The sequence below is a fragment of the Anomaloglossus baeobatrachus genome, chromosome 1 (assembly GCF_048569485.1).
Source record: "Anomaloglossus baeobatrachus isolate aAnoBae1 chromosome 1, aAnoBae1.hap1, whole genome shotgun sequence".
Taxonomy (NCBI): domain Eukaryota; kingdom Metazoa; phylum Chordata; class Amphibia; order Anura; family Aromobatidae; genus Anomaloglossus; species Anomaloglossus baeobatrachus.
The window spans coordinates 753,421,312-753,433,348 of NC_134353.1; the positions used below are offsets into that span (position 1 = coordinate 753,421,312).

The 12,037-nt window shown below is 45.6% G+C and overlaps 1 protein-coding gene across 2 annotated transcripts in view; it reads right to left on the reverse strand.

Annotated features, from left to right (window-relative positions):
• Nucleotides 1–12,037, reverse strand: part of HECTD4 (HECT domain E3 ubiquitin protein ligase 4) — a 366,009-nt gene that overhangs the window by 239,795 nt on the left and 114,177 nt on the right. For both annotated transcript variants that reach the window (XM_075323933.1, XM_075323925.1), the window contains exon 16: nucleotides 7,488–7,608. In XM_075323933.1, the coding sequence (XP_075180048.1) occupies nucleotides 7,488–7,608 (121 nt within the window). The remainder of the gene's footprint in view (nucleotides 1–7,487; nucleotides 7,609–12,037) is intronic.

Genomic DNA, 12,037 nt, shown 5'->3' on the forward strand with positions numbered 1-12,037 from the left:
TGTAATGGCGACCGGGACACGTGCTGCTGCGACCCGGCTGTCACAGCCTGAGCGTTCTCCTGCTTCCCCCGCCCGCTCTGCACAGCAACCCGGAGAGGGGCTGCAGACTGACCCGGCATCGCAGGCTCCTGGATGGATGGCTCCTGGAGGAGGCACTGGAGACCGGCCTGTGGTGACTGATGGGGGAGGGGTGAGCAGTGGGAAGTTGGCTGCAGGGCGCGCTTCTCCCCCTGGGGCTTCACAGAGCAGAGGATCTCCTGCCTCTCTTCCTGGCTGCTCCAACTCACCAGGTACCCTGCAGTCGTTCCCTGCCCCACAGCACTCAAATACCCCAGCAGCCGGCTCAGGAGAGGCTATGGAGCAGAGCTTGCTCGCCCTCCCCTGCCATGGAGGGGAGAACACAGCTACTCCCTTGCAACACTATGGGGAAGACCAAGGCTCAGAAATATCAGCTTTAACGCTTCAAATCAATGCTATGCCAACCAAAATGGATATGGAGGGATACATTGCCCGCCTGGAGGCTGTGTGTAAAACTGAAATTCGCTCCTTGAAGGAGGATATGTCATCACTAACTAACTCCATGCGGGCCCTTGAATCGTCCACCCAGGATTTATACTCTCAGCAAAGCTCACAACAACAGCTTATAGATCAGCAGGCTCAACAGATCCACCTCTTGTTTGACATGATTGAAGATGCTGAAAACCGCAAGAGGCGAAATAATGTGCGCATTCGTGGTTTGCCGGAGTCAGTCGGGCCTCAGGATCTGACCTCTACACTGCAGAGGATGTTTAACTCCTTGTTGGAACGTCCCCTTGAAACACGCATTGAGATGGACAGAGCACACCGTGCACTGGGGCCTAGAAACCCGGACCCAGAGAGGCCAAGGGACATTATTTGCAGGGTACACTTCTTCCAGGTCAAGGAGAATATTATGAGAAAAGCAAGAGATAAAGGTACCGTGGATTTTAAAGGAACTCCCATACAACTTCTAGCGGATCTTTCCCGATCAACACTTGCAAAAAGGAGAGCCCTGAGACCCCTACTGGAGGTTCTACGTAACAACAATATTGCTTATTCCTGGGGCTATCCTTTTCAACTACAAGTCAGGAAAGATCCCAACCTGATCATCTTGAGGTCTCCGGCTGACCTGCCAGATTTTCTTTCGGCTCTGGATCTCCGTGCGATAAAATTGCTGGACTGGCCGTATACTACACCTCCACCCCAGAGAATGGTCCGTCGTGGAGGTCCCTTCCCACCTGATCAACACCGTACTCAGCGACAAAGATCCCAGAAGTCGCCGAGATCCTCATCGGCGGAGACCTGAACTCTCGGGACTACTGGGTTATACATGTAGTTTGAAGGAGGAATGAGGGCTGTTATGGCCTACTCTGATGCCTTATCAATATTGCCCTTTGTCCGTCTGGTTTTTTTTTTTCTCCCCCTCCTCTCCTTTCCTCTCCCCCTTCCTCTCCCCCTTCCTCTCCTTTCCTCTCCCCCCTCCCCCGGGCATCACTAATTCTAATAATGTTGGGATTCTCTGCCTCCCCTCCCGGCATGCTCCAATGCTGAGTTGGGACGCCTGAACCCCCATGGGTATTTATGCTTCTCCTAAAAGCCTCACGAGTTGTGAGCCAGGAGACGGGAGTTTATCTCTCTTGCTGCATTCCTCACCTTGTTGCTGTGATTAATTATATTGAACTTGAGCTGTTAGCTGTTATATATGTTACTTTCATTTTGGTCGGGTGACTGACCATCTGTGGTTTCCTTTTCTTCTACCCCTTTTCGGTATTAACTAGTTAGGTGGTGTAGCAGCCGTCCTTCAGGCGACATAGTTTTCAGTCACCTCCCACATTAGGGTGTGTTCCTAGAACACTAGTTACGAGTATTTTCTCAGTTTAATTGCCTTCTGAGCTAGGACTCAGGAGGCTAAGTAAAGACAGGTTTTGATACTAGTCTTTATTATTCTGGTTTCTTTTTCCGTTCTACTACTTTCTCTCCTCTCTTTCCTGTAATCTCAGTTTCTTTCTTCTCCCTCTCCATCTCCCTACTCTTCTCTCGGATGCCCAGAAGATAGGGCTTCTAAGATGGCGAACCTCAACCTATGCTCGTTAAATGTTAGAGGATTTAATGTAGCAGAGAAGAGATCCAAGATCCTTTATAACATGCATAAAAAAAGAATCCATATTCTATTGCTTCAGGAGACTCATTTTAAAACGGACCACACTCCCACATTTAAGCATAGGTATTATAATTCCTGGTTTCATAGTACCAATTCAGTTGCAAAATCCAAGGGAGTTAGCATCGCTCTAAATAAATCTCTCCCAGCCCAGGTCTTAGCAGTTAAGTCCGACCCAGAGGGGCGATTTATTTTTATCAAACTTAAGATCTGTACCAAATTATTTACCATTGTGTGAGGCAGTGACAGGGGTAATATTTGAAGACCGCTATGTGTCCCCCAGAATGTGTCTGGAAACCCTCTGAGTTTGCTATAGCTATTACTGGGAGTATAGCACAAAGGGTAACAGGGAGACAGATCCGTCCTCCCAGTCCAGGTTTTGTAGCAATCCTCATGTCCGGCATTTTCGTTTAAATCCTGCAGAGCACAGCAGGGTGTGTCTCAGTTGAGAGCCAGGCTTGGTGAAGCTAACACATGCCGTGTGAGCTGGGCTGGCTCTGTGTGGAGTGAACACAGGCCAAGAGTGTGAGCCTAGGAGAACCTTACACAGATCCCTGCGGTTAACGGGGTCCTAAGGTAACAAGACTTTTTGATGCAAAGAATTTGTCTATATGCACCGGCTGTGATCCGGAAGAGACTTTGACAGTGGGAAATTGGATCTATTTATGCTGCAACAATAAATAGGTTGTTGGTGTGAACACGCTGCTGCCTCACTGCCTCACGTTTTTTGCCCAAGCAACGCTGCTACCTCACAATTGCCAATTTCTATCTCCCCAACCAGGACCCGGCCAGGACTTGCCAAAAGTACCTGAACACCCTCTCTGACTTCGCTGAAGGCTCCTTGATTCTTGGAGGAGATTTCAATCTTATCCTTGATCGAGCTGTTGACTCCTCCTCGGGTAGGTCCTCTGTTCCTGCAGTAAAACTGCGGGGTCTTAGGAGTAAATTACTGGACTTGAGGCTTATTGACATCTGGCGTACCCTACACCCTAAAACACGGGACTACACTTTCTATTCTCCTGTCCATGATATGTACAGTAGAATAGACCTTTTTTTCATTAGCCACCACCTACTCTCACATGACCCGGCCTGTACTATAGACCCTATGGTGTGGTCCGATCATGCTTCGGTGTCACTTTCTTTCCTCTTGACAGACTTGCGCCCTGGGGAGTGGGTATGGTCATTGAACCCACACTTATTAAAAGATCAGATATGTCAGTCAGCCATCAGGAAGACCATCACGGACTTCTTCGAATTTCACGCCAATGACCCAACACCCTTACCGCTCCAATGGGAGGCCCTGAAGGGGATGATCCGGGGGACTTTTATTCAACAGGGAACCAGACTCAAGAGGGATAGAGCTTGCAAAATAGATAGATTACTGACTTCCATCCAACACCTAGAACAGGCCCATAAACGGACCCATGACCCTCAGATTTTAACAGACTTGCTCAAGGCTAGACTAGATCTGGGGTCCCTCTTGGATGCAGCGTCTGCCCGTCACCGAGACAGAGGTAGGAGATTTATGTACGAATTCTCTAACAAGCCAGGCAGAGCTCTGGCTAGGTTTCTTAATCCTCGCCTGCCCTCTACATTTATCCCCACCATTAAATCACCATCTGGCCATTCAGCATATAAACCTCATGAAATTGCAGATGTATTCCGAGACTATTATGACGGGTTGTACAACCTAGGTGGCCCAGTGGCGGACATGTCCCCAACAAATTTCCAAGCGAAAGTGGACGAGTATGTCGATGGTACCCCTCTCCCCCCACTGAACCATGTGGACTCTCTCATGCTAGATGACCCTTTTAGCGAACAGGTTATTAGGTTATTAGGGGTCTAGCCAATGGTAGGAGTCCTGGTCCGGATGGCTTCCTGGCCAATTTCTATAAGCAATTCGCCTTGGAACTGACACCCTTCCTGACCAGGACCTTTAACGCTATATCCTCAGCTTGCCCCTTTGCCGCGCAAACTCTTGCGGCTACCATAACGGTGATTCCCAAGCCTGGGAAGGACCCATCGCTATGCTCCAACTACCGCCCTATCTCTCTTACAGGGGTAGATATCAAGATCTTCGCCAAACTAATAGCTAACCGGTTGTCCCCGCTGTTGCCTGCCTCAATCCATACTGACCAAACAGGGTTTGTCCGGGGTAGAGAGGCGCGCGATAACACTATTAAAACTCTACTTTTGACCTCCCACATATACAGATAAGGTACTCCAGCCTGCCTTCTATCGATCGATGCCGAGAAGGCATTCGATCGTCTTAACTGGACCTTCCTACACTCATCCCTCAGACAGCTGGGAATCGGTCAAACTATGTTGGAGAGAATCTCTGCCCTGTATCATAAGCCCTCGGCACGAGTTCGAGCCAATAATACTCTATCTTCTCCCCTGCAAATATCTAATGGCACTAGACAGGGGTGCCCTCTTTCACCCCTTCTATATGTGATAGCCATGGAGCATTTGGCTATATCCCTTCGAAACTCCCCCGATATAAAGGGCTTTGATATAGGTCAGAAATATTATAAACTTGCCTTATACGCTGATGACCTCCTTCTATATCTAACAAACCCGGAAATCGCCTTTCCAGTTCTCATCCAGGAATTTCAACGCTTTGGCATGGTTTCTAACTTCAAAGTAAACTACTCAAAGACAGAGGCCCTTAATATTACTCTTCCTACCACACAAGTCAATAGACTAAAATCCGCCTTCCCATTTAAGTGGGAGACCCAATCTATCAAGTATCTTGGGATATTTGTTTCGGCCAATCCGGATGAGTTGTTTAAGGCTAATTACTCCCCACTGCTTACTAGAACTCTTGCAGATCTTAATAGATATAACCGGGGCCGACTTTCCTGGTTTGGCCGGATCAATGCCCTCAAGATGGACATACTCCCGAGGTTTCTTTATTTATTCCAAACAGTCCCGGTAAAAGTTGCTAAACAGTATTTTAGACAGCTCCAGAGGGCGTGTAGCAGATTTGTCTGGGGGACGGGGAGACCGCGGATTCGATACGCCACACTGGTGAGACCCAAATCCAGGGGAGGCGCTGGTTTACCTGACTTCGAAAAATATTACCAGAGTGTCCTCCTCACGAGGGTCTTAGATTGGAGATTTAACGATCTCAATAAACAATGGGTGGGTGTTGAGTCCCATCTCTCCCCGTTCCCTTTGGCACAGCTTCTATGGGCCCCCCTTCAACAGAGACCGGCGGTCTCGGGGTTTCAACCTCTGACTCAGGCGCTCTTGCTTTTCTGGGACAGACATCTGGAGACATTAAACTTATCCCACTGACCGGGGAGTATGAGCCCACTTTTTAATAATTTAGACTTTCCCCCTGCGTTGAAGAGATCTACCTTCTTATGTTGGGACTCCGCAGACGGAGCTACACTGGGACAGGTGGCTAGGAAATTATCTGGAACGGCGTCTTTTGGGGCTTTGCAGGAGTCATGCCCGGAGAGGAGATTATCCTGGCTGGAATATACTCAATTGACCACATTTCTAAAAAAGAAATTCCCGGGAAACGCTCTATTATCCAAACCTACACACTTTGAGACCCTAATTTCATTAAAAGCCGTGCCGCAGCATGCCATCGCATTGATCTACAACCTCTTATGTACAGCCCAGTATAAAGGGACCCCAACGTATCTGGAGGCCTGGCAAAGAGAGCTCCAGATTACGTTGTCGGAACAAGATCATCTCAAAATCTTTACACTCTTTCATAAAATGTCCATTTCTTGTAGTGCACAGGAGAAAAATTTTAAAATTCTTACACGCTGGTACAGATGCCCTGACGTACTGCATAAGATCTTCCCCACAGTACCAGATACCTGCTGGAGATGCGGAGTCGAAATTGGTACTATGAAACATATATGGTGGGATTGCTCCTTGATAAGGTCATTCTGGGATTCAATTTTTGAAGTGTACTTTCAACTGTCGGGTATTCGAGTAATCCCCACTCCTCAAATAGCCTTACTGTCCCTAATTCCTGGATCTCTCTCTGTGACCAAAAGAGGTATCTTGCGTTTTTTTCTCATCGCTGCTCGTATGATTATTCCAAGACATTGGAAGACAACTACCACCCCCTCTATGAGGGAATTTTTGGAGGAGATAAATAGATTGGAGCGTATGGAATCCCTGATGGCAGATGACAGTGACAAATGGGATGCACATGCTGGCACGTGGACTTCCTGGCTCATTTTCCGAGAGACTCCGGAATATTCGTCTTGGCACAGATAAGGGGCTATACTATGGTCGTTTATCCCCCAGGTTCCTTTAACTGATATTTGTAATCTTTATGAAGATTCGTATATTTGTGCGTATGAGCTCTCTGGACGCCCGACTTACTCCTATCTATCTATCTATCTATTCCCCCCCCCCCTCATACCCTCTTCTCTTTCCTATCCCTATCTCTTTCTTCCTTCTTCTCTCTTTCTGATCTTCACTCAGTCTTTATAGTTAAAATGGTTTCCATAATACTGTTTTGAGAAGTCGTACCATGACACGGTATAATCTGAATTGATTTGCTTTCTCTGTTTTTTCTGTTTTCTTTTCTTATTTTACCATTCCTATCTTGGTAAAAGTATTCACAATACAGTGCTATTTGCCTGATCCACATGTTTGAATTAACTTTAACCGATGTACATTTACATCTTATATGTGGTATGAGCGATACTTTGTTCACTTTGCCTTAAACTTAATAAAATTATTTACTGAAAAAAAAAAAAAAAGAAAATAATCAAAGTAGTGCAAAGTACAAAAAATAATAATATAAAGTCATACTACGTGACTTGTTGTCATATGCATTAGAAATACCTATCGGCCAACTGATCTAGTTAGTTGGCACTGCCCTGGACCAGGCAAGGTAAGCTGAAGATGCTAGTCCAGTCCTGCATGTTTGATAACAGTCTTTTGGGATTGAAACATTATCTTGTACACAGTATACTTCTGTACTTTGGATGACACTAATAAATATTCTCTATCCAAAAAGTGCCAGATTCCTTCTACATTTTGGTTTATGGAGGGGGCCCTATCCAGCACCTACATACCCTAGTGGGGCTGTATTTTCTCAAATATATGAGTGAAAGCCACCCTGGAGTAATAAAGATAATTTTCTCGCAGTAGTCACGGTTTCTGTAAGGTGTCTGGACAGTATTGTAACACTATTAATCTGTAGACTAATCCTGTATCAGAAGGTTAATAATGTTTGGGGACATGACTGGTTACCTTTAACCAACTGTGAAACGTAATGGACAAGGAAGCAACAGTATGAAGAAAGATGTTACATAGAGGGCACCGATCTTACAGGCACGGTTGATAAGAGTCTTTGGAATTCTTCTTTAGACACAGTTTGGCACTTGGTGATGAGAACACAAGATTCACGAACAACAATCTTCAAAATGTAGTGCAATAGTTCATCATTAAGCCTAAAAAAAATAAATTAAAAAAAATACATAAAAATGGATGATTGAAGCAAAATACGCTATGCAATATAGTTAAAGGGAACCTGTCATGTCAAAAACGTTATTAACCTGCAGATAAGGGGTTAATCTGCAGGTTAATAGAGAGTTCTAAGGCCCAGTGCGCACTGGAAAACGGAATTTTCTTAAGAAAATTCCGCAGGGTCTGAAAGATTACGGCAACCGCGGTAAAAAAATGCGTCAAACCACACCCGAAAACCGCATGCGGTTTGACGCAGTTTTACCGCGGTATTGGTACAGGTGTTTTAATGCATTCAATGCAATAAAGCAAATTGAAAGAAAAAAAAAAGTTATTTCCTTCTGAGACCGGGGGACAGGCCGGGGGACAGGCCGGGGGACAGGCCGGGGGACAGGCCGGGGGACAGGCCGGGGGACAGGCCGGGGGACAGGCCGGGGGACAGGCCGGGGGACAGGCCGGGGGACAGGCCGGGGGACAGGCCGGGGGACAGACCGGGGGACAGGCCGGGGGACAGACCGGGGGACAGACCGGGGGACAGACCGGGGGACAGACCGGGGGACAGACCGGGGGACAGACCGGGGGACAGACCGGGGGACAGACCGGGGGACAGACCGGGGGACAGACCGGGGGACAGACCGGGGGACAGACCGGGGGACAGACCGAGTCCCTGTGAGCACACGCTGCATTTCTCCTGAGCGGTAATGTGTTATACACATTACCAGCCGTGGGAAATGACCTGTAATTACCTCTCTGCAGTCTGTCTCGTTGCAAGGCTGCATTCAGCAGTGTGTCAGTAGCGGCTGGATGCAAGCGTCGCAGGACGTGGATTACGCCGGAGCTGTGTGTTTTCGGGGGGTTTAATAAAGGGGTGAAACAGGGGCTTTTTTGTGTTTTATTTAAAATAAAGGATTTTTCGGTGTGTGTTATTTTCACTTTACTTAGGGTTGATCGTGTCAGCTGTCTCATAGACGCTGCCATGATCAAGCCTGGATTTAAATGGCAGCGATCCGCTGCCATTTAACTCATTATTACCTGGATTTGCCACCGCCTCATGGCATCTGGAAGAGCCGGGAACACTCCGGGACTGCCGAAAAATGGATGCGACAGTCCCAGGGCAGCTGCGGGCTGATATTCTCGGCTGCGGGAGGCGGGGACATTAACCCTGCCTCTCGCCCTCCTCAGCCTGAGAACACCGGGCCGCCGCTGTGTGCTTACCTCGGCTGGATGGTAATAATACAACGGAGAACACATGTTTTTTTCTATATTTCCGTTTGATTTGTATGTGTATTCTATATGTCTGTGTGTGAGTGTGATTTGTGTGTGTTCTATGTCTGTGTCTGATATGTGTGTGTGTTTACTCTGTGCTCCGCTTCCTCTTCCTGTCATAATGACATCACTTCCCTGCAAACCGCAGAGCAGCGATGAACATTATGTCCCGAAACCGCAAAATACCGGAGGGAATAACGCAGGAAAACGCAATGAACCGCACAGAATTTGCTGCCTGCGTTATTCCCTGCGGGATTTCACGATTACATTGCAGTCAATGGAGTGAAATGCCGCAGCTATCTGCGGAAAAGAAGTGACATGCAATTGTTTTTGCTGCGGGAATCCCGCAGCAAAACATGCAGCTGTCAAAATCCGCATAGTGCGCACAGCATTTTCTTTCCCATAGGTTTGCTGGTGAATCACTGCAGATGTTCTGAACATAACATGCAGTGAAACATGCAGCAAAACCGCAGGAAATCCGCGGCAAAAAACGGAAAGTGCGCACAGGGCCTAAAACTGATTGACCAATCCACAGAAAACTAGGCTACCGGGGAGGAAATTAACTTTACTTTTTGAGCGGCCTCAAACTCTCAGTCATAGAGGCGCAGCCGCTTCACTCACCACTCGGTACATAGTGACTAAAATTCCAAGGCTGCTGGGAGGAGTAAACTTAATTTCCTCCCAGTAGCTGGGCTTTCAATGGGGAGGTGGAGCAGCTTTAGAATGCTACTAATCTGCAGATTAACGTTTTATGGATGTGACCGGTTCCCTTTAAATGAAGCTGTGCTACAAATAAATAACATTTGCCACTTATTTACATCAGCATCCTTTTTTTTAACAATTTTTTTTTAGGAAGTGTTTTTAGGGACCACATCACATTTGAAGTGACTGAGTGGCCTATGAGACAGAAAATAGCACAAAGTGACACCATTTTAAAAACTACACTCCTCAAACAGGAGAAAATGGACCATGCAATGTGTCATGCTATTTCTCCTCAGTGCATGGATACCCCATATGTGGTGGAAAACTATTGTTTCAGCGCACGACAGGGCTCAGAATTTAAGAAACAACAAAGTATAATTGGCTGAAAGATTACGGATGCCATGTCACCTTCACAGAGCCCAGACGTGCCTAAACAGTAGAAATCCCCCACAAGTGACCCCATTTTTCAAACTACACTTCTCATGGAATTTAGAGGTGTGGCGAGCCTCTTAAACCTGCAAGTGCTTCACAGAATTTTATAACGTTTTGCCACAAAAATGTTCCTTTAGCCCCCAAATTTTATTTTCAAAAGGAAAACAGGAGAAACTGCATAAATTCTATTGTCTATTGTCCTGAGAACAGGGATACCGCATATGTGGTGGAAAACGAAGGAGCACCATTTGACATTTGGTGCACAAAATTGACCGGAATAGATTGCAGAAGCCATATCACTTCGTAGACCCCCTGATATGCCTAAACAGTGAAAAGCCTCCAAAAGTGACCCCATTTTGGAAACTACGCCCATCAAAAAACTCAACTAGGGGTGTATTGAGCATTTTTAACTCACAGGCAATTGTATAACAGTGGGCTGACTAAATAAAAAAATTCCATTTTTTCCAATAAAATGTTTTTGGCCCCAAAGTTTTTCAAAAAGGGTAATAGCAAAAAAACCAAATAGTACAATTTATTACATGTAATGGGGACGGCTTTTCAGGTACAGTGGAAAGCTCAGAAGGGAAGGAGCACCATATTATAGTGCAGATTTTGTTATGGCTTGCGCCTGTCATGTCACAATGGCAGAGCCCCTGAAGTGCCAGAAAAGCCGAGCTCCCACATAAGTGACATAAATTTTACAAACTACGCCCCTCAATGAATTAATCTAGGGGTGCAGTGATCATATTGACACTATAGATTTATAAAAGAATTTTGTACCATTGGGTGGTGAAGGAAAAAGAATTACATTTTTACCACAAAAATTTAGCTTTAGCCCCAGATTTTAAATTTTCACATGAAGAAATGGGTTAAAGTGGCACCAAAATTTGGCACACAATTTCTGGTTAATTTGGCAATACCTCACATGTGGCTGTACAGTACTGTTTAGCCACACGGTGAGACTCGGGAAGGCTATTTGATGAACATGAAACAGTAATTCAGAAATTGTTTTTTGTTTTATCACTTTTACCACTTGGTGAACGGTGTAAGACTGGTTTATTTTTTGGCTCAATGCGATTACAGTGATACCACATTTATACAATTTGTTTCAGTTTTGCCACTTTTACACATTAAAAACCATTTTATAGAAAAAAAATTGTTTATTTTTTTTTTATTAGATATATTCTGAGAGCTATTTTTTATTCTGCTGCTGATAGAGGTGTATGGTGGCTTTTTTTGTGGGACAATATGATGGTTTCAGGGATACCATTTTCATTTAATAAAGCAATAACAGGTAAAGAAAATAGAGGTATAAGCATATAGACCAAAAAAAATCCCAAACCTCTAAAAACAGAAAACCTTTATTAAATGTATAAAATCCCAGGCAAACAACACAAAGTGGTGTGTACATTCTTCACCAGGGTAACTTGAGGGCAGGAACCAGCAGGGGTAAAAATAAGTGATGACCTATGTAAGCCACGGTATAAGTAATCCAGTAATGTAATTTAGGATATGGCATTTGCCCTGCACTTATCTATGCCTAACAACAGAGGTAATATCACCCTAATTTGTACGGCGTCCCCATTCCTCCAAAAAAAACGAGACTTAGGACAATACCTACACAAACAATAATAGTGGTAGGAATAAATGGCCCTTATTAGAAAATACTTAGCATATCATTGGTAGCTCCATAGATGTTCATAAAGATTGTCTACCAGGCCAAGAAAAATCCCCTCCATATGAGATTCCCCCATCCTTCGTGGTTCATCAGGGGTAGGGGGACCAATATAGTCCTAGGAAGAGGCCACCTATTTTTTGGTGGGGATAATGTCATTTCCCATGAATACATTCGTAGATATTGGAGGGTGGATTTATCCTGCTTTCACACTTGGGTTCAGCACAATCCGCCGCTATGGAGAATAGCGCAGTCCGTTAATGCAATGCGCTATTCTAGATAGACTTGTATTGACGACGCACCATAACGCAAGTGTCTTTGCATCCGCTGGACGACGCTGC